The sequence below is a fragment of the Pristis pectinata genome, chromosome 8 (genome assembly GCF_009764475.1).
Source record: "Pristis pectinata isolate sPriPec2 chromosome 8, sPriPec2.1.pri, whole genome shotgun sequence".
Lineage (NCBI taxonomy): Eukaryota > Metazoa > Chordata > Chondrichthyes > Rhinopristiformes > Pristidae > Pristis > Pristis pectinata.
Genome location: NC_067412.1, coordinates 92,183,884 through 92,207,835, shown reverse-complemented (window position 1 = coordinate 92,207,835; position 23,952 = coordinate 92,183,884). Strand labels below are relative to the sequence as shown.

Genomic DNA, 23,952 nt, shown 5'->3' with positions numbered 1-23,952 from the left:
TTATGACCTGTAGTTATGTCAAGGGTAGTTGTCAATGCAGGACCAGCTTTTCAGGATCATTGGAAACTGGACTCCGTGTGGATTTAAATTATAGTGCTGATTTCATACATGATCATGGACAAGTTCTTACTAATTTGATGTGCCTGATGAATTACTAAACAAACAATTTAAAATATGAGGAATTCTTGATGGAGGGAAGGAATTGTCATTGTGGCTATCAAGATTCTGGAGTTGAAAGCAATAAATCTTTGGGTGGGTGAGGTCTCCTATTTCTCTCCTGTTGATAATTATTCCATGATAATCATACAACAGAAAATAGTCAACCTTAAAGTCTCTAATTGCTTCTTTCAATGAGTCTGCATTTACATGTGCATAGACCTTACAGGGTAATAGCATAAGCAGTTTTAAATTTATGACATTTTAAGAAAAAGATAACCAAGATTAGTGTGTAGCAAGGAGAATATAAAGGACAAATATGAATAAACTGCAAAAGCAGGAAATCCAAAATAACAACTTGTATGGAAAGAGAAACTGAGTTAAAATTTGAGGTTGAGGACTCTGTTGGAAGATAAAGGTGAATTTAATAGATTTTTTTTTCAAAACTTTGAATGCTTTGAGACGATAAAGAGGGGAAGATTATTAACACCATTTATGAATCCATAACAAGGAATCTGCTGAAGTCCTCGAGGCAATGGCATTCCCATAGAATTTTTTTCAGAACTCTTTTGAGGGAAACTTAGAGTTGCTGGTGCTTTCCTAACCTCGCTGTTCTTGCCTGTCTTGGTGAAAGATGTCACGCTTGGAAGCTATGCTTTTAAAGTGAACTTGATGAGTGTCTGTTGTACATCAGTGGGGTACCAGAAGACAAGCAGGTAGACATTGACAGTGTGCCAATTAATTGATCAATTTTCTTCTGAAGGATGTTACAGAAGATCTCCGTGACACTGGTGTTGATGTAGAAATTCAGGAGGGATAGCTGGGCTGTCTCGTATTTGATGAAGTCAATACCTGTCAGATGCAAGTGGGAATGCCTGGTGATCCAAAGCCAGGATGTAATCCAGGTCTTCTGTTGACTCTTGCTTCACCTCTATTATCAACACTTGTATCAGGAATGTAATTACATGTGGAATTCGATGGTTCTAGCACAATCATGTGGCATTATTTGATGATTCCTACAGTCTAAGATTTAAGATATCTTTATTAGTTACATGTACATCGAAACACACAGTGAAATACATCTTTTTACGTAGTGTTCTGGGGCAGCCCACAAGTGTCACCACGCTTCCAGCACCAACATAGCATGCCCACAACTTCCTAATCTGTATGTCTTTGGAATGTGCGAGGAAACCGCAGCACCCGGAGGAAACCCACGCAGACATGGGGAGAACGTACAAACTCCTTACAGACAGTGGCCGGATTTGAACCCGGGTCGCTGGCGCTGTAAAGCGTTACGCTAACCGCTACACTACCGTGCCATACAGTCTCTTTGATAATTGGAAAGAAGTCAATGGGTAATTTGATTACATAGAACATTACAGCACAGTACAGGCCCTTTGGCCCACTATGTTGTACTGACATTGTATCCTGCTGTAAGATCTATCTAACCCTTCCCTCCCACATAGTCCTCCATTTTTTGATCTTTCATGTGCCTATCTAAGAGTCTCTTAAATGTCCCTAATGTATCTGCCTCCACCACCTCTGCTGGCAGTGCGTTCCATGCACCCACCACTCTCTGTGCAAAAAAAACTAACCTCTGATATCTTCCTCCAATCACCTTAAAATTATGCCCCCTCATGTTAGCTATTTTCGGCCTGGGAAAAAGTCTCTGACTGTCCACTCGATCTATGCCTCTATCATCTTGTACAACTCTATCAAGTCACCTCTCATCCTCCTTCTCTCCAAAGAGAAAAGCTCTAGATTGCTCAACCTATCCTCATAAGATATGCTCTCCAATCCAGGCAGCATCCTGGTAAATCTCCTCTGCACCCTCTTTAAAGCTTCCACATCCTTCCTATAATGAGGCGGCCAGAACTGAACACAATACTCGACAAGTGTGATCTAACCAGAGTTTTATAGAGCTGCAACATTACCTCGCGGCTCTTGAACTCAATACCCTGACTAATGAAGGCCAACACGCCATATGCCTTCTTAGCAACCCTATCAACCTGCGCGGCAATCTTGAGGGATCTATGGACGTGGATCCCAAGATCCCTCTGTTCCTCCACACTGCTAAGAGTCTTGCCATTAACCTTGTATTCTGCCTTCAAATTCAATCTTCCAAAGTGTATCATTTCACACTTTTCAGGGTTGAACTCCATCTGCCACTTCTCAGCAGAGCTCTGCATCCTATCAGTGTCCTGTTGTAACCTACAGCAAGCTTATACACTGTTAGGTTTGTCAGTTTTTGGTGCATAGAACACACCTGTTCCACCTTGTTGGATAGCTGCCAAAGTATTAGCTGCAATAGAACTCGTGTGAAATTAATTATAGACCTCAGCATTTCAATCAATATTTGCTTGCAGTTGTTGAAAAATAAGCCTATTTTTCCTTGTAAGATCTTGAAACTGGAGGTGACTTCAAAGAGACATATCCCATATCCTGAACTATAAATCAAGTCACATAAGCTGATTCATTTAATATTGGCATCAGAATTTAAAGCTGTCCATATAGTCAGAGTTGTGAGCCACTAACATCACAGAATGCAATGACTTCAGATGTGTAAAAGATCTGTGCTTCAAATGAAACAGCATTAGCAATTAATCTGTAGCACTGAATTTCATTTACGCAGTTCTCTTAACATAGCCAGACATCCAAGGTGCTTTGCAGACGTGAAAAGCAGTGCCTAGCAGTGATGAGGTCATAGTTGGGGGAGCTGACCAAAGGTTTTAAAAGAGGGGACGAAACAAAAGCCAGAAGAGGTGAGATGTGCTGGAAGAGAACTGAGGGAAGATGCAAGCTGGATTAGCAGGTTCACACAGAGCTGGAGAGACTTGCAGAAACTGCAGGTACTAAACCAAGGAAGTACATAAGTGAGAACACTATTTTCAACTGAGTAATTGTGGTTGGAGAGACTGTGGAGCTGGCAGGGATGGGAGAGTCGGGCTTGGGAGCATTGGCAGAGGAGCTGACTATTTAGCCTTTGGAGATTGCTTTGCCATTGGTTCATCTCTGATCTATACTTCCTTTGTCCACCTTCCATAGCCTCGTATCCTCTGTGCATTTACCTAACATAAATCTCAGGTCTGAAAACTCACCAGTTGTCTGTGTACCCACAGTCTTTTGGGTTTTCTGTGACCTCTTGAGGCTTCTGGGTTCTAGCCCTAAATAGCATAGCCCCAGTTTTAAGTCAGTGCCCGTTCATTCACAATTTCCCTCAGTAGTGGAAGTCGTCTGCATTTAAGCCTGTTGAATTCATTTCCAATTTCAGCCACATTGCCCATCCATTTTCCATACCACATGCAACGTAGATGGTGCTGAAGGACTTTGTCTCTGGGGTTTTACACTAATCACGATGGGTTAGGCTGGAAGTGCCAATGGCCTGGATGAGTGTTGCATCAGCAGGAGAGGGTGTGAGGTAAAGGTGGAGGTTGGAGATGCTGTAGAGATAAAATCAGACAGTCCATGTGCTGGATGTGAGGTTTGAAATCAAGGGAGTGAAATAGGACACCAAAGCTTAGCACATGCTGATTCACCTTGAGCAAGTGGCTGGACAAAGAGGATATAACTGGGAGTTTGGACTTTAGATTGTTTGTAAAGCTTAAAGGTTACTACAGTTCACAACCACAGGGAACTGCACGAGTTTCCTCCATACACTGTGAATTCTTCTGTGATAGAACACCCACAAGCACTTCATTTTTTTATTCATAATCCATTGTTATGAATGGAAATAATTACTGCTCATCTAAGTTAAAAATCTGGACCATGTGTTAATTATTGGTGTGGAATTTATGGCCACTTTTGTAATGTGCCCAAGAACAGTAGGGATGGAGCAGAGTGGGAAATGGGTGCAGGTATTCAGATCAAATCTCACTGAACAGTCTGACTACTTCCACACTTAGAGCAGGGGGAAAAAAACATCACTGTAACAACCTTCTGAGAAGTGCAAAGTGTAAAATAAATGTTCAGGACCAGTTAATGCTGCAAATGAAGGGATGTCTAAGTTATACAGTATTTCAGACTGACAATTAAGGTTATTCAATAAGTTACAGGCAGCAAACAAAAGAATGAACTGGCACCCTTCCAACTATGAGATCATAGAATTGGGTGGCAATGCTATACACAGCACACAGACTTGGCTGCCTGCCCTGCTTTAGCACTGTGGTTTACTATGCTGAGACAGCTTGCATGATAGCAGTAGTGGCTCACATACCCCTTCTGTCAAGAGTGCTGATGGCTGACTGTTTATGCATGGCTTGCCAGAAGAGGTTATTTCAGTTAGTGACATTTTATATAAGGTTCTTTGAAGACTTTCCTGGCATGTGCCTGGCCAGCTGATCTACCTTGGGTAGCTATAGGGCAGTTATAATAATCTGTTAGCTCTTCTGAGATGAAGAGGAGAATTAAAAAGCCCAGCAGGTTACCTGTTCCCTTATCCTATCAGTAGCGAGAAAGCATGTGTAGATGTCTGGAGAGAACAGATGGGGCTCAAGTCACAAGAAGCCTTCTAATAACTTATTGTTTAGGCTTGTGCACAAATAAGATCACTTGAGTAAAGACCCTGGAGCACTTGGATCACCAATAAGGGGCAGTCCCTCTGCAAGGAACGGAAGGTTAGTCGACTCCCCAAATTCTGTCCCCTTATGTGAAAGCTATGATGGGGATTCTAGATGATCTCGCAGTACGTTCCAGCAAACATTCCAGCAAGGGCACTAGTATCCATTTTGTGCTTTAATGAAATCAGGCAAGCATCTAATCTATTGCTTCTCACCTGAAGGAATAATCACAGACACATCAGCTTCCTCACTATGCAACAGGGTATGAATGTATAGAACATACAGACATTCCACACTTAAACCCTTATACCTGGGAACATTACAAACACATTCATGTTTTGTAACTTCAGTCATACAGATTAGGCCACTTAAAATATTTTGCATCAAATCTATGCCTTGCCAGTTTTTTATTTTGTCAACCGTGAAGCCATTTTCTTCTGTGTGATCCTTTCTTGAACAGAAGCATGTTAGCATCTGTCTTAATTGAACAGCATTAAATAGATCCTGTCTTCACTGGCATGCTTACTTAGGTAGAAGATTTCTCTGGCACCCTTTTCTTTCTTTAAGCTGCTCATGCTGTAGTCTCTGTCTGCAGAAAGCAGGGACAAAGGGTTGTCAGCCTTTTCCTCTGCAAGCACACCTCCTGCTGGTGAGTGAGCAGACAGCAACTCCAGCAGTTTGAGGAGACTGCATTCTTGACAGCAGCAAAGCCACAGAGGAGGCAAGGGGCTGTTTTACATGGGAAGGACGCTGGAGGGAGGTGGAGCATGGAACCAGATGACAGATGGAAAACATTGGTGAGAGGTGAATGTTACTAGCTTGGCCTAGATGTACTTGCATACTGCGGGCAGATCGAGCATAGTCAGTCTGGTGTATGTTGTATAGCCAATCGTTAATGTGATTGGACTTCATCATTGAAAGCAAGTTATCAGTGGGGCATTTAGAACAGATTTTGAGAATTGATTTTTTATTGGATGAAAATAATTAATAAAATGATCAATGCAGAAGGAATAAATTAGGTATATTGTATTTGGTCACCAGGCAATTGTAGTGAATAAGGATCAGAATCAGATTTATTATCACTGACTTATATGACATGAAATTCGTTGTTTTGCAGCAGCAGTACAGTGCAAAAGACATAAAATTACTATACCTTACAAAAATAAATAAATAGTGCCAAAAAAGGAATAATGAGGTAGTGTTCATGGGTTCATGGACCGTTCAGAAATCTGATGGTGGAGGGGAAGAAGCTGTCCCTGAATTGTTGAGTGTGGGTCTTCAGGCTTCTGTACCCTCTCCGCATTGGTAGTAACGAGAAGAGGGCATGTCCCAGATGGTGAAGGTCCTCAGTGATGGACGCTGCCTTCTTGAGGCACCGCCTCTTGAAGATGTCCTCGGTGGTAGGGAGGGTTGTGCCCGCGATGGAGCTGGCTAAGCCTCTGCGATCCTGTGCATTGGAACCTCCATACCAGGCTGTGTTGCAACTAGTCAGAATGCTCTCCACCGTACATGACAGAAATTTGTAAGAGTGTAATAGAAATTACACTTATTGTATAAAAATTTGTAGTATGCCTTAGAAAAGAAGGGTTTATCATGTTCTATTTAACAGAAGTGCTGACTTCTTGCTGGACATGAGATGGAGCCCAGTGCTCTTTTGGACAGAGGTTAAATCCAAGTGCTTAGAGTGAAGCAATACCAAGAACCCTTGGAATTCCACACAATGTTCTCAATGATATCCATCTTGCCTGTGTTGGACAACACATTCACATCATGAGTAGACTATGGGAAAAACTTGCTTGGAGAAATATTGTCAACAATTAACTTGATGAGGTTTTGGATCAAAGGTTCTTATGGAAAATAAAAGTGAATGGTGTAAGAAGTAACATCTAGGCATGGATAGAAGATTGGCTGACGAATAGAAAACTGAAGAGGTATAATGGATCTTTACCTGGTTGACGAAGTGTACTACCAGGGTCAGTGCTGGGGCTTAACCTTTTATAATTTTACAAACCTTAATGAAGACACTGAAGTTATGATTGCTAAATTTGCTGGTTACACAATTTAGCTTGGAAAGTAAGGTGATGAGGACATAAAGAGCCTACAGGGGGATATAGATAGGTTAAGTGAATGGGCAAAGATCTGGCAGATGAACTATATTATGAGAAAATGTGAAGTTATATTATTTTGGCAGAAAAAGTAAAAAAAAACAACTGTTGAGAGACTGAAGAGCTCTGAGAAACAGAGGGATCTGGATGTCCTAGTACCTGTATACTATCCACTAGCACTAGAAACAATACACAAAAAGTGCTGGAGGAACTCAGCAGGTCAGGCAGCATCCACAGAGGGAAATAAACAGTCAGCGTTTCAGGCCGAGACCCTTCATCAGTACTGGGAAGGAAGAGGGCAGAAGCCAGAATAAGAAGGTGGGGGGGGGGGAGGAGCACACGCAGGCAGGGGATAGGTGAGTTCAAGTGAGAAGGGGAAGGTAGGTGGGTGGGAGAGGGAGAGAAGATGTAATAAGCTGATAGGTAGAAGAGGCCAAGGGCTGAAGAAGAAGGAATCCAGTAGAAGAGGGCAGTGGACCATGGAATAAAAGATGTTGGGGGGGGGGGGAGGAAGGAGGGAGGAGTGGAGATGGGCAGGTCAATTAGGTCAATGATTAGGAAAGTTAACAAAATGTTATTGCTAGGTGAATTGAATGCAGAAGTAAGGAGAATGTGCTTCAGTTACGTAGGGCAGGGATGAAACTGCATCTGGAGTACTGATCTCCTTAAGGAAGGATGTTAATGTGTTGGAAGCAGATCAGAGAAGGTTTACTATACTAATATGTGGAATGCGTGGGTTGTCCTCTGAGGAAAGGTTGAACAAGCTAGGGTTGTATGAGTTTAGAAGAATGAGAGGGGGCTTCATTGAAACCCTGAGGGATCTTGATACAGTGGTTGTGGAGAGGATGATTGCTTTTGTGGGAGAATCTAGAATCAAGGGTCACTGTTTAACAACAAGAGGTTGCCCATTTAAGGCAAAGATGAGGTGAAATTGTTTTCATAGAAGGTCATGAGCGTTTGGAATGGGTGGTGGATGCAAAGTCTTTGAATATTTTTAAGGCAGAGACAGATAGATCCTTGTTGGCTGAAAGGTGACTGAAGATGAGAATGCAGAGTTGTGATTGCAGTCATGTTAGACATAATGTTAGTGAAATGCAGAGCAGTCTGGAAGAGCTGTGTGGGCTTCCTCCTCCTCCTGATGTGTAAATTCATACAACAGTGATTTGTAACAAAAAAAAAGACCCGATGAAATGTTTGTAACATGTCTCTAATATTTTACATTTTGCTTCAGTTTTAGGTGATGACTCTTTTAACTTAGAAGATGCCCTCCCCGATGGTACCACCTTGAGCCCAAGTAAGTTCAGAATTTGAGACCCTGTGCCTTGTTTTTGTATGAGTGTCACGTGGTTTTTCACAAGATGGAGAATCAAACTTCTAGCTATGCATAATTCTATTTCAGTTTCAAAACTGCACAATGGTGGTTTTACTCGAGTTCATGAAGAGTAATGAAATCCTTGAGTACTAAATCTTGCAGCATTGTAATGCAGAAAGAGATTTAGTCTAAACTGTGTCTTGGACATTTTTAGACACCACCAGAGATTGCAGAGATGGTAGAATGGTCAATGCAATAAATTAGTAGTGGTCAGACATCGCACAGCAAAGCAGAGCTCTATCACACCGTATTAGTGTGATGGTTGCAGACTTAATCCATTATCCCACTGAGTCTATAACCTCAGATCTGCTGCTGTGTGCAACTGGGGATTGGAGGAAGTTTCTCAGAAGAGGTGGGCTTTGATTGGGTAGCAGAGAAGAACCAAGTCTGTTTAGGAATATTGGCTGATGTCTAGGGATTAGAGTTGTCACCCAGCCAAAAAAATGGAAATAAATAATTTTCAGGAAACTTGGTAAGGACTGGGCTCTCTGAATTTGGATTTAGTTGATAATAGTCTGGTGAATAACTTGACATTATGAGATATGAGATATCTTTATTAGTCACATGTACATCGAAACACACAGTGAAATGCATCTTTTGCGTAGAGTGTACTAGGGGCAGCCTGCAAATGTCACTATGCTTCTGGCGCCAACATAGCATACCCACAACTTCCTAACCCCTACGTCTTTGGAATGTGGGAGGAAACTGGAGCACCTGGAGGAAACCCACGCAGACACGGGGAGAACGTACAAACTCCTTACAGACAGTGGCCAGAATTGAACCCGGGTCGCTAGCGCTGTAATAGCGTTACGCTAACTGCTACACCACCATGCCTGCCCTACCTGATGTTTCTGTACAACGTTGAAAAGCAAGGCTTAAGCATTAGTGTGCTGAGGGATGGGTAGTGCGATTCGTGTTCTGCAGACACGGCAGCCTGCAGATCAAGAGTTCAAACCCACCATTAAACCCTCCGCAGAAAGCACAGGCCAGGAGAAGGATGGAGTACTTCCCACTTGCCCAGAGCATAGCTCCATCACTGAAAGCTCACTACCATCCAGGACAACAGCAGCCTGCTTGATCAGCACCACATCCACCTCCCTAAACATTCCCCCCGCCCACATTGGCTGCATTTTGTGCCATCTGCAAAATACAATGCAGTTACTCGTCTAGGCGACTGTGACACCACCTCTCAAACTAGCAACCTCTACAGCCAAGGAAGACAAGGGGCATAGGGTGAACGCACATAGTCTGTCCCAGGGAAGGGGAACTAAAAACTTAGAGAGCCTAGGTTTAAGGTGAGAGGTGAAAGATTTGAAAGGGACCTGAGGGGCAACTTCTTCACACAGAGGGTGGTGCCCACATTAGCTGGAAACAATATATTTTTGACTGTGTTTGAGAAAGGTTTGAGAAAGGGACATTTAAAAGACTCTTAGATAGACACATGAATGATAGAAAAATAGGGGGCTATGTGGGAGAGAAGGGTTAGATAGGTCTTAGAGCAGGATAAAATGTCAGCACAACATTGTGGGCCGAAGAGCCTGTGCTGTGCTGTAGTGTTCTATGTTCTAAGGATTTCTTTAAAGCCAAACCATAACAAAATGGTCTGGGCTTCCCAGCCGCACCCTGACCCCCAATTCTCTCTCCACTGCCAGCTTCCTCACCCCATAAGCAGCTGGGTAATCTCCTGGCAGAACCAATGAAAGGGGGACCAATGGAAAGGCAAAAAAATTCCACTCCAATCCCAAGAAATGATCAAGCACATTCAGGGAGACGCATCCACCAACACACAGGCTACCATTCACGTTCTGAGGTGACAAGCCAGCCGGAAAATCACCCGGCTTCCCTTGGAATACTTACAAAGAATCCACAGTAGTAGCAGCAGCTGGCAACTGGTTCCAAAGGTTAATGACCAGTGAAAAGAAAACTCTTCTGACATCTAACCTTACATGTTATGTGCAATTCCCCTGGTCCTCCAGAACCTTTCATTCAAACAACCCATCCATGTGGACCAGATCTAATTCTTCTGTTATCACAAAGACATCAGTCAGATCTCCCTGAAGTTCATGCTATTCCCATGTAAAAATAAATAACTCTTCATCCCCGTTACTTTAAAACATGCAAGAGGACTCAATTTTAACATTGGAGAAGCTGATCGGATTGAGTGATTTGGAAAATAGAAAGAAAAACTAACTGAAACTTTAAAATAAAAGCAGAAAATGCTGCCAAAATTAGCAGGTCAGGCAGCATCTGTGGAAGGCTCTTTGACCTGAAATCTTTAACTGTTTCACTTTCCACCTGTGCAGCCTCACTTGCTTGGTATTTCCAGCATTTTCTGCTTTTATCTCAGATTTAGAGTATCTGCAGTTTTTTGATTTCCTAACTCATATTTTCTTTGATTTTATTGAAGCTCCAGTTTAAGGAACTCCACACTCTTATAAATCTGGTGATTTCTGCCTGAATCCCCAGCTAGGATATTTTTTCACTCACTGTGAAAACTCTTAAACTAAACCCAGTATTCCATTTGAAATCTTAAAGAAAAACACACAGTCTTCGTATGTCTTGTATGCTGTTGTTCAAGTAAAAAAAAGCAACAAAACCTTCTGTTTATATAGTACAGGTAGTTCTGCTATAATGCAATGGTTATGTTCCTAAGGATCCTCGCTTTATAGAAAACTGTGTTGTAGTAGAGCAGGCTGTAGTTGCCTTCAAAGCACAGATTTAAATATTCCCAGTTCTGATTGCATTGTAACCAATGCAAATAACGTTCCCTAATCCATCAATCATGTTATAACCAATTTGCGTTATGGAAACTCACATTACAGCAGAACTACCTGTAGATTTGATGTTACAAAAATGCCAAAGGTGCTCACGGGAGCATCAATAAAAAATTAACATCAAGCTACAAGGTATAAGGGCAGATGGCTGAAGTGTAAAAGTCACTGGTTTTGAGGAAGACCTGAAGGATAGCTAGGGGCTCAAGGGAGGAGACTTCAAAGCTTGGGGCCTCTGAAGCTGAAGGTATGGCCATAGGTGACGGAGTCATTAAGTTCAAAAGTGAGTGAGAGGCCACAATTAGGAAAGTGCAGATCCTTAAGGGAGTTGAAGACCTGGAAGAAAATGTAAAGAGTTGGAGAAGTTGGCCTATGGGAGGGATTTGAGAACAAGGACAAGAAATTCCAAATTGTGGTTTTGCTTGACTGGGATTTTGTATAGACCAGCAAGCATGGGGTGGTGGGTGAAGTGGACTTCAAGTTAAGATGAGGGTGGCAGAGTTCTGGATGAAATGGAGTTTATGGAGAGTAGGACCAGAGGGGCAGCCAGGAATGTGATGGATCCATTTATAATCTTCTCCTCTGTCTTTATGATAGCTTTGTGGTACTGAGGTTAATAAGAGTCAGAGATTCATAGAGTAATACCTCATGGAAACAGGCCCTTCGGCCCAACTCATCCATGCCGGCCATGGTGCCCACCAAGCTAGCCCCATTTGCCTGCATTTGGACCATAGCCCTCCAAACCTCTCCTATCCATCTAATTATCCAAACGTCTTTTAATGTTGTTATTGTACTTACCTCAACCACTTTCTCTGGCAGCTCATTCCATTAATGCACCACCCTCTGTATGAAGAAGTTGCCCCTCAGGTCCCTATTAAATCTTTCACTTCTCACCTTAAACCTATGCCCTCTAGCTTGTAGTTCCCCGTCCCTGGGAATAAACACTGTGTGCATTCAACCCTCATAATTTTATACACCTCTATGGTCACCCTTCAGCCTCCTACATTCCAAGGAATAAAGTCCTTGTCTGCCCAACCTCTCTCGATAACTCAGGCCCTCAAGTCCTGGCAGCATCCTTGTAAATCTTCTCTGCACTCTTTCCAGTTTAAAGATATTTATCCCATAATAGGGTGACCAAAACTGTGCACAATACTCCAAGTGTAGCCTCACGAGAGTCTTGTACAACTGCAACATAACGACCCATGTCCAAGCTCTTCCTTCCATATAACAGTCCAGATGTCCCTGATACTGCATGTTATGCAAATATTTGTGTAAACCCCACCTCTGCATAACACTACATTTATCTGCATTAAATGGCCTCTGTTGAATGCCAGCCTTTTGCACCTAGATCATCGTCTAATCATCCTATCTCATCCAAGGATAATACTGAGGCTAATGCAAGTAACTGCATTGAATATCAAGAGGCTGTTTAATTGTTCAGAATAGGGAAGAGCATAGAACGTCTAATGGATCAAGACACATTACCCCCTATTTATAATTTAACAGACTAACATATGTGAAGCATCCATAGCTTGTATGTTCCGAGATGACTGCTCCCTTGTGGCCCCATTGGAACGTGATCCTTTTACATCAAAGAAAGCGGATTGATTATGGTGATGCAGACTATTAGCATGAATGCATTGTTGGGAAAGTGAACAAGAATCTACCACAGTGTGTGAAAGAGTTATCTTACTATTGCTTCTGGATGTATTGCAATGCAGGCTTTGTTGGAAGTTGGTGGAGTGGGTTCAAAGCCTCTCATTATTATACCAAGTACAATAAAATGGACTCTTGACCTCACAGTCTACCTCGTTAAGACCTTGCACCTTATTGTCTACCTGCATTGCACTTCCTCTGTAGCTGTGACACTTTACTCTGCATTCTGTTATTGTTTTACCCTGTACTACCTTAATGCACTGTGTAATGAATTGATCTGTATGAACGGTATGGAAGACAAGCTTTTGACTGTACCTCAGTAGATGTGACAATAATAAACCAATTCTAATTCATAGAACCCAGAACGTTACAGCACAGTACAGGATCTTCGGCCCACGATGTTTTACCGACGTTTTATCCTGCTATAATATCTATCTAACCCTTCCCTCCATTTCTTTATCATTCATGTGGCTATCTAAGAGTCTCTTAAATGACATGCTCTCCAATCCAGGCATTATCCAAGTCATTTATAAAAATCACAAAGAGCAGGGGTCCCAGAACAGATCCCTGCAGAACACCACTAGTCACCGACCTCCAGGCAGAATACACTCCATCTACCACCACCCTCTGTCTTCTATGAGCAAGCCAGTTCTGAATCCATACAGCGAAGTTTCCCTAGACCCCATGCCTCCTGACTTTCTGAATTCTGTGGACTATCTCCGACTGCCAATTTCCATTCCTGAATTGAAGTTGATGAGCACAGTCTCATTACTGAAGTACTGCGTATGTGACTCAAAACGCACAAATGCGCCTGTCTAGGTACTTCTCCAGGGCTGAGTCCATGTGAGGGTAGTGCTAATAGGGCCAATATGTTGTTGTAGCTGAGCAAGTCCAGTGCAAGGTTGCAATAAAAGGAGTTCTTCATTACTGATTAACCTCCAGGCATTCCCGCCTGCCAGGGTGGTAGCAAAATATTGCTGGGGACGGAGCCTAAAAGAGATCATTCAGGAGGTGGCTGACACAGCTGCCAGCCTTGGATGTGTTCACGTGCAGGCAAGGTCACTCAAGGGAGCCAGCAGCCCATGTTAGTGGAAAAACAAATTAACAAGAATGAGGAAACAAATCCAGTGTGTGTAATGTCTAGGACATACATGGCTGCAGTTCGGTGATACAAGGCAGAAACAAAGCTGATCCACTTACAGAGCTGCAATTCTCTCTGGCAGTAAAGCCATGGTTTCAGTTGGATTCTGTCCAGCATTCAGTCATTTTGCTGCAGGAGCCTTGAGTCTTTAAACACTTCCCTTACTGTAATTTAGCAACGTCTAACCAAACCCCCCACCAGCCAAGCCACTGTACTTTTATTACACAGAGGAGAGCTGCTTCCTTGTTCCATCAAAAGTCCCCCTTTCCCTGCCCTCTCTTTGACCCCACCCCATCCCAACTGCCCCTCCTATGATTGCACAGTCCAGATGCTTGCTGAAAGTGCTGATTTCTAAATACATTTAGATCTTTGGAAACTTGTCTAACACAAACTTCCCCATTCGATCACAAAAGAGATCACTCAGGATTGCCAATCTGTGAATTTCACCATTTCCCCCTTCCCCCACTTTTACCCTAAACTGTTGATTTCTGGATAGTGGGCAGAAAAGGGGGATTGCAATGGAGTCTGAGCTATCCCAGCATTCAAAGCAAATGGAAACCCCTCTATAAGAATTACAATGCCATATTTTTACATTGGGGTTTCACAGCTGCTCCACATCTAGGGATGTCCCTGGCTTTGTTGTCTATTACTTTCTGTCCCTTGAGAGCAAGAGAAAATACTTAGAAATCCCACAGCAAGGAGCAAAATAGATGAGCAAGATATTAAAGGCATTTGGCTCTCCCCTGTGGTCCATGTGATAGACACAGCTTGCTGCTTTTAACCACACTTATGTTCTTGTCCCCAAGGCAATAGCTCATGTTTATTGCTCATGATTTGAAATCTCACATCCACATTTCATTGAGTGCAGACAACTTTGGCAGAACATCAAGCTGTCTGCTCTGGCCACTAATTGCAATGCTATCTGAAATTAGCCGAGTTGTTTCTACGTGCCTACAAGGTCACAGAAACACTGCACTTTTGCAAAAGAAGAACTAGTAAAATAAAACAATAAAATGACTTGTTTCTCGTGAATGCCTCGTAACGGTCACGTAGAGCTTACTCCTTAGTCCTGACACAGATCTTATAGCTTGTGATGTTTTGTACAAAGTACTTAAATAGACAAAGCCCATCTCATGCCTGGGGATAAGACAATGTTGTTTTGCTGATAACCTCCTGCAAACACTGCCTCCTGCTGATCACATACAACAATACAGCACAGTTGTTGTGCGGATATTTTATCCTGCTCTAAGATCTATCTAACCCTTCCCTCCCACATAGCCCCCAATTTTTCTATCATTCATGTGTCTATCTAAGAGTCTCTTAAATGTCCCCAATGTATCTGCCCCCACAACCTCTGCCGGCAGTGCGTTCCACGCACCCACCACTCTCTGTAGAAAAAAACTTACCCCTGACATCCCCCTTATACCTTCCTCCAATCACCTTAAAATTATGCCCCCTCCTGTTAGCCATTGTCGCACTGGGAAAAAGTCTCTGACTGTCCACTCGATCTATGCGTCTTATCATCTTGTACACCTCTATCAAGTCACCTCTCATCCTCCTTCTCTCCAAAGAGAAAAGCCCTAACTCGCTCAACCTACCCTCATAAGACATGCTCTCCAATCTAGCCAACATCCTGGTAAATCTCCTCTGCACCCTCTCTAAAGCTTCCACATCCTTCCTTTAATGAGGCGACCAGAACTGAACACAATACTCCAAGTGTGGTCTGACCAGAGTTCTATAGAGCTGCAACATCACCTCGTGGCTCTTGAACTCAATACCCCGACTAATGAACGCCTCAGATCCCCTCTAGCCCTCATACTCCTCACCTTAAGCCTAAACCCACTGGGTTTAGACGTCTGTGTCACAGGGAAATGTTTCACACTATCCATGCTATCTATGCCCCTTATAATTTTATCTATCAGATCCACCTCCTTAACCAACTCTGCTCAAAGGAAAACAAACCCGGCCAGTCCAGTCTCTCCTAACTCAAACATTTCATTCCAGGCAATACCCTGGTGAATCTCTTCCGTACCCTCTCCAGTGCAATCGCACCTTTCCTCTTGTGTGGTGACCAGAACTGCTGTAGCCCAACCAAAGTTTTATAAAGTTGTACCCTGAACCTCCATGCTCTTCTGTGCCCCGCTACTGAAGGCCAGCATCCTGTAGGCTTCTTCAACACCTTGTCCACCAATGCTGTCACCTTTAGGGATCTATAGGCTTGTACACCAAGTCTACAAGTCCTTCTGTTTGTCAATACTCAGTAGGGCCCTATTATTCATGGTGTACATCCTACCTTTATTAATCCTTCCAAGAATGCATCACCTCATACTGATCGGGATTAAATTCCATCTGCCATTGCTCTGCCCACTTTGCTATCTGATAAATATTATTCTACCCGCAAAGACTATCCTCTTCACTATCAGTAACACTGCGAATTTTCGTGTTGTCTGCAATCTTCCAATCATATCTTCAACATTCCTATTGAAATCATTAATGTGTATGACATACAGTTACGGTCATAGCACCCATATCTGTGGTACACCACTGGTCACAGGCTTCCAATCACGAAACAATTCTCCTCCCTCATCCCCTGCCTCCTTTTACCGAGCCAATTTCAGATGCAATTTGCCAACTTGCATTGTATTCCATGAGTTCTAACCTTTTATCCCGCTCTTATAAGACTATTGAGTAGTTTCCTGGTACAATAAGGTGGACTCTTGACCTCACAATCTACCTTGTTATGACCTTGCGCCTTATTGTCTACCTGCACTGCACTTTCTCTGTAGCTGTTACACTTTATGCTGCATTCTGTATTGTTTTACCTTGTACTACCTCAATGCATTGTGTAGTGAATTGATCTGTATGATCGGTATGCAGGACAAGCTTTTTACTGTATCTCAGTACAAGTGACAATAATAAACCAATTCCAGTTCCAATATTCCTTGTGGGACCTTGTCTTGCTGAAGCCCATGTAGACCACTTCAAGCTCACTGTCTTCATCAATATATCTTCTTGTTTCTTCAAAACTACTCTTATCAAATTAAACCGACAGGGTCTGTCATCAACAGATCCTTGCTAACTATCCCTGGCCAACCTCTGCTCTTCCAAGTGTAGATTAAATCTGTCCTCAGAATTTGTTTCAATAACCTCTGTATTGACATTAGACTTATTGGCCTGTAGTTTCCTCGTTCTTCCCTGCCTGCCCTTCTTGAATAAAGGTGCCTCATTTGCTGTCCTCCAGTCATCTGGCACTTCATTTAAAAACCTCCATCAGGGCGCCGACAATCTCCTGCAGCAACACAAAAAGCACTGGAGGAGCTTAGCGGGTCGACTAGAATCCAGATGTAGGGTCTTGACCCAAAACGTCGACTGTCCATTTCCCTCCGTAGATGCTGCTCGACCCGCTGAGTTCCTCCTGCACTATTTGTGTTGCTCCAGGTTCCAGCATCTGCAGTCTTGCTTGTGTCCCCAGCAATCTCCTCCCTTGCTTCTCATGGATTTGTCTACCTTTATGCCCTTTAAGACATCTAATACAACCTTGTTTTAAATGTTAACATGCTCTAGACTATTCCCATCTCCCTCCCTGAAATATGCACCTACAATGTCTTTCTCCTTGGTGAATACAGATGATAAATATTCATTTGAAACCTCACGCACAGATTGTCCCTATGGTCCCTAATGGGCCCTGCTCTTTCTCTGAATACCCTCTTGCTCTTAATATACATAGAAAATGCCTTGAGATTTTTCTTAAGATGTCTTGGGAATTTCCCTCAATACCTTGCGATTTTGCATAAAATTTCTTGAAATTTATAAGAAAATAATTTTTTTTAATATACTTAAAGCCATACACATTCAGAAAATCCTTCCAGGTTAGTACCAGAGAACAGTGCAGGATTAAAAGAAGCCATACATATCCTAGAGGCAAAGAAAGCAATAGACTTTTATTTGATCTGTCACATATCAGCATCCAAACTGCGGGACCAATGAGGTGAAATCAACTGTTTTCTTAAGGCCCGCGTTAAAATGCTTTCTCCCTTGTGGACTGACGTTATTAGCAGAATGATTCGTAAAACTCCAGCCTCTACAATTGCTTTTATTGTCCTCTGCCTCTTGTTAAGCCTCTAATTGGAATCACATTTCGACTTGCCCTGGATCAGCCAACTGAAAAATGTTCTTCATTAAATCCTGTTAAGCTTCCAGCCAGCATTGCCAGTTCCACCTGTGAAAGCTGCAGTCATTAGGAGAGCATTTGTTATTCAACAGGCAAAGAGACAGCTGCCAGGGATTGTATTTAATGTTCCAACAGTGGCATTGTTTGAGATTCTCTCCGAAACCACCTCTGCCGTCATTTTGTGTACCTGGATGTGTGTGAGGGCAGGCATATGGGAAAGGAACACAAGTATTACTTAATTTCCCAGTAGTTTCCTGGATGAGTTTTCAGGAAAGAGTGAACAGTTTGGGAAATTTTCATTTAGAAAAGCAAAGGCTTTGAGCTGAGTTCCTTAAGATTCAACAGAGTAGATGGTGTAGAGAGTGTTTCTGCTTGTCTCAGATTCCAATAAGTGCAAGAGAGTTACTAAGAAATCCAGTAAGTAAGCAAGGCGAAATTCCTTTACTTGGAGTTTAGGACAAATGCAGCACTCGCTACCACAGGAAGTGGTTAAAAGAAAAGAATGATTTGCACCTTTTGTGACCTTTGCACTTTGAAGCAGAAGCATTCTAGAAATCACGGCAGACAATTTCTGCAAAGCTCCCATGGAAAAGTGCGATGATGAGCAGAAGTTAGGCAGCGGACTAAGGATGACTCCGCTAGTGTTCTTTGAAGGATTGCCTTGCCACCTTTTGTACTCCCCTTGTGAGAGCAGATAGCGTGTTCATTTAACATATCTAGCAAAAGGCAGCAGTGTTGTCTCCCAGTGACTTGCACTCCCGGTCTTCTGCCTCAGATGCTTGGATGTGCTACCAACCATAGATAGGGTGAATGCACTCAGTCTTTTTCCTAGGGTTGGGGAATCAAGAACTAGAGGGCATAGGTTTAAGGTGAGAGGGGAAAGATTTAATAGGAACTTGAGGGGCAACTTTTTTACACAAAGGGTGGTATCTATCTGGAATGAGCTGCCTGAAGAAGTGGTTGAGGCAAGTACAATAACAACTTTTAAAAGACAGTTGAACAGGTACATGGATTGGAAAGGATTGGAAGGTTATGGGCCAAAAGCTGGCAAATGGGACTAGCTTAGATGGGCATCTTGATCGGCATGGACCATGTGGGCCAAAGGGCCTGTTTCTGTGCTATATAACTCTATGACTATAACTAAGACCCAGATGGCAAGGTGTTTAATTAAATTTAATTAATTAATTAATTAGATTTTGTTTACAGCATGGTAACAGGCCCTTGCGGCCCAACGAGTCCGCACGGCCCATTTTAAACCCAAATTAACCTACCCGTACGTCTTTGCAATGTGGGAGGAAACCGGAGCACCTGAAGGAAACCCACACAGACACGGGGAGAATGTACAAACTCCTTACAGACAGCGGCGGGAATCGAACCCCGATCGCTGGCGCTGTAATAGCGTTGAGCTAACCACTACACTACCGTGTTTTCAAAAGCAAATTAGATGAGTAGAAGAGAGAAAAGGGGATAGAAAGATATGGTGAAAGGCAGGGGTGAGGCAGCTGGAAAAGGAGTAAGCATGGAATACCAACACCAGCACAGGCAGGTTGGTTCATTTCACTTATTCCAGTGCCATTTGTTCTATGTAGTTGTTTCTGTCTCATTGTCTCTACTAAAGTAAGAGCCGATATCATAAAGGACAACAAATATCAGCAAATTATAATACTGAAAGAAAGGACAAGAGGAAAGATAGAGCACTAGAATAATGTTTATGTGCCTGTTCTTCAATTGAATTCCATCTTTATCCTCACGATTGTCTCTGGTGGGTTGAACATTTGGCTACAGCCAACTATGAAGTAGTTGAAACCTGAGCAAGCTCTCAACAACATTGGATGCAAAATACAGATTGTCCTGTAGATTTAGCTGGTGATTCAGAGAGCCAAATACTGTGGAGTTGGCTTTACTGTGTGGCAACATAAAAATTGTGTGAGAGGATGGGGTAGCACAATGGTGCAGCCAGTAGAGCTGCTGTCTCACAGATCCAGTGACCCAGGTTCAATCCTGACCTCCGACATGGTCAGTGCAGATTTTTTTTTTGCATGATCTGCCTGTGACCATGTGGGTTTCCTTTGGATGCTCTAGTTTCCTCCCACATCTCAAAGATGATAGGTTAGTTGGCCACTGTAAATTGGCCCCTCGTGTAGATGAATGGTGGAATCTGAGGGGAGCTGGAAGGATAGTAGTGTAGAGTTAACGTAGGATTAACATAAATAGGTGTTTGGTTGTCAGTGCGGACTCGGTGGGCTGAGGGCCTATTTTTGTTCTGTATGACCATGGTAAAACTCTCAGTGAAACACATCTCTGGGATTTGAGCCCAGCGAAGTCAAATGCCAGGTATATGCAACAAGGCCACAGCAATTCATAGATAACTTAATGGAAATTGTTTACACTCACTGGCATCCAAGCACTGACAGGACTTCTGAAACTTGGTAAATTGGTTTATTATTGTCACTTGTACTGAGGTACAGTGAGGTACAGTGAACAACTTGTCTTGCATACCGTTCATACAGACCAATTCATTACACAGTGCATTGAGGTAGTACAAGGTAAAACACTACAGAATGCAGAGTAAAGTGTCCCAGCTACAGAGGAAGTGCAATGCTGGTAGACAATAAAGTACAAGGTCATAACGAGGTAGATGGTGAGGTCAAGAGTCCATCTTACCATACTGGGGAATTGTTCAATAGTCTTATAACAGAGGGATAGAAGCTGTCCTTGAGTCTAGTGGTACATGCTTTCTGCCTGATGGGAGGGGGGAGAAGAGAGAATGTCCGGGGTGGGTCTTTGATTATGCTGGCTGCTTTACTGAGGCAGCGAGAAGTATAGACAGAGTCCATGGAGGGGAGGCTGGTTTCCGTGATCTGCTGAGCTGTGTCCACAACGCTCTGCAGTTCCTTGCGGTCACGGGCAGAGCAGTTGCCATACCAAACCGTGATGCATCCAGATAGGATGCTTTTTATGGTGCATCTATAAAAATCGGTGAGTGTCAAAGGGGACATGCCAAATTTCTTTAGCCTCCTGAGGAAGTAGAGGTGCTGGTGAGCTTTCTTGGCCGTGGCGTCTACGTGGTTGGAGCAGGACAGGCTATTGGTGATGTTCACTCCTAGGAACTTGAACCTGTCAACCCTCTCGACCTCAGCACCGTTGATGTGGACAGGTGCATGTGTACTGCCCCCCCCATCCTGAAGAGAGTGACCTTTTAGTTCAAAGATAGCTCAAAGGGTGAATACAACCAAAATTTGTCTTTGTACCAAAATAATTGAAATCACTTAATGAATAGTCAAATCTAAGACTACACTGATCATCAAGCTTTTAAAAGTTTGATAAACAGGGATGGAACAGATGAGCACTGTACACAGGGGTTTTTTCTTAAAGCGACAGGGTGGTTTGAATCTGAGTTGATTTGAGTCAGTAGTTTTTTCAAGCTCACTTCTGGCACCCTTAACTCACTTTTCACTTGGTTTCCCAGTCTGATCATTTAAATGCTGCAGAATTCCTTTCCCTAACTGCAGAATGCAACCCTCGTTCAAGATGGCAAAGTGCAGCAAGCATAATTAGGCTTCAAAAACAAAATGAGATTTTTCAGCTTTGGGTGTTTTCCATTCCATCCTGATGCAAGGCCTCGACTTGAAACATTGACTATCCTTTGCCTCCACAGATGCTGCCTGACCCGCTGAGTTCCTCCAGCAGCTTGATTTCTGCTCCAGGTTCCAGCATCTGCAGTCTCCAGTGTCTCCACTAGTTCTGTTGTTAGGTAGCAGTCTCCACCTTGTGGTAGTAACTCCAAAACCTGCTGAACTGGCTTTTACTTTCAACCTTGGATTGTGTGCCCTCAGTTAAATTGAGGAATATTTTTAATTTTATATAAGATCAATCAAATCTTCAATGGACCCCATTAAACGTTTTAATTTTGCTTCTCAACATATATAAAATGACTACATTTTTAATGTATGACCACTGTGGTAAGACATCTTGCTCAGAATTACCTGGTTGCCTGCAGAGGTGTATTAAGTGGTTACTGTCAGCTGTATCAGCATCTGTTTTTAATTCTGAATCACCCTAAAGTGTCACAGAAGTGCCCTTCACTGATATTTTTACCTGGGCTGGCTAACTTGGAACATACCTTCGTACGGTGTAGCAAAATGTGTGAAAGAACTATGATATGCCCGCAGTCAGGGTGTTGGGGAGAAGATTCCAGAGGTGTGGGGAGGAATGTCATGGATTGGGAGTTGCAGTTAGAGTGAGGATCCAGTGCCAATGATCAGTGATGGTGGGGCAGGGGGCTACTTTTATTGCTGGTCATGTTTAAGGGTCTGTGAGTTGAGGTGTTGTGATTGGGCAGCTGAGGAGGCAGGGGAGTGTAGAGTAATGTGTTTGCGGCGGACAAATCAGAGCAAGTAGGGTTTGTGAAATTAGGAGTGATAGAGGTGGGTTGGGTTATCGGGGTGGGGTGGCAGGTGGGATTGGCAGACAGCTCGGGATGGTTGGGTGACTGAGTGGTGTGGGAGATTGGGTGGCAGAAGAGTTGACCAAGGCATGGACAATGAACTTGCGTTATCCTTGGAAAATATATGTTCGTTACTCACCATTTCTATTTAAAAAATGGCATTTCCACAGTGACTACTTAAGAACATATCGCACTGTTTGAAAAGGAAACATTCCATGGAACAGACAGATGTCAATGTGATAGATGTCAGTGCTAATGGTTGATGACAGTAATGTTCATGGTGTTTTGCTGCAATGAATGCCACATGACTAAAATAAAACAAAATTTATTTTCCCAACAGCTCCTGCAAAACCTCGCAATCCCTCAGGTGGGAAAGGTACAGGTGAGTGCTTTCAGTGTTACTGTGATGCATGTTTTAATATCTAAGGAAGTGCTTTGAGTAAAAAGTCATAAAATCGAGTTTATTGTCACATGCACTAGTACACGTATGTACAGGTCCAAAGAAAAACTTACTTGCTGCAGCATCGCAGGCACATAGCATCAGAGACACAACATTCACAAGAAAAACATAAACAAAATTATACAAGAAAGAACATAATTAGAACAAAGAAACAAAGTCCATTGTAGCGCAAAGTGGTCATAGTGTTGCTATACTGAGGTAGTGATTAGGGTTGTGCAGGTTGGTTCAAGAACCGAATGGTTAAAGGGAAGTAGCTGTTCCTGAACCTGGTGGTGTGGGCCTTCAGGCTTCTGTACCTCCTGCCTGGTGGTAGCTGTGAGAAGATGGCATGGCCGGGATTGTGGGGATCTTTGATGATGGATGTTGCTTTCTTTTGCCAGCGCCTCATGTAGTTATTTTCAATGGTGGGGAGGGACGTGCCCGTGAGGTACTGGGCTGAGTCCACTACTCTGCGGCTTCTTATTTTCCATTAGTCCATACCAGACCATGATGCAACCAGTCAGGATACTTTCAACAGTATATCTGTAGAAGTTTGTTACAGTGTTCGGTGACAAGCCGAACCTTCTTAACCTTCTAAGAAAGTAGAAACGCTGGCACACCTTCCTTGTGATTGCATCTATGTGCTTGACTCTCTTTACATTCATTTTCAGAGCTTTGTATTGACTGGATAAATTGGAGCAGATAATGCTTCTGTGCAGACTGTGAGGAAAATATAATTTGCACAAGTTGTGATCTGGTTTCCATTGTCTGTAATTGTAGGGAAAGCAGAGTGAAAAGGAATTTGCTACCCATGTAAAAAGTAGTAACGCTAGTTGATCAACTGTTAAAGAGCCAGAATGGGAACGATGGGTCCAGTGGCCTGCTCTTTTACAACGTCATTCAGTGCCATCCAGGGCCTGACTTAATTCAAGTTGCACAATGGGCAGATTGTGTTGAGTGATTAGTAATCATACTGTAACCTGTGCTTATAGAGTTTCATGGTCAGCGGGAATAACATATTGAGTGAAGGTGGACTGGGGAATGTAACACTTAAAGGAAATGCTTTTCTGCTGGTCGAAATTTTACTATATTGCTGTGATACCAAAATACCACTACACGCAGTCCCCAGATTACAACA

At 42.9% G+C, this 23,952-nt stretch overlaps 1 protein-coding gene across 4 annotated transcripts in view; it reads left to right on the top strand.

Annotated features, from left to right (window-relative positions):
• Positions 1 to 23,952, top strand: part of LOC127573025 (CD99 antigen-like protein 2) — a 135,411-nt gene that overhangs the window by 72,327 nt on the left and 39,132 nt on the right. For all 4 annotated transcript variants that reach the window (XM_052020775.1, XM_052020774.1, XM_052020773.1 and 1 more), the window contains exons 2-3: positions 8,049 to 8,111; positions 22,716 to 22,757. In XM_052020775.1, coding sequence (XP_051876735.1) covers positions 8,049 to 8,111; positions 22,716 to 22,757 — 105 coding nt within the window. The remainder of the gene's footprint in view (positions 1 to 8,048; positions 8,112 to 22,715; positions 22,758 to 23,952) is intronic.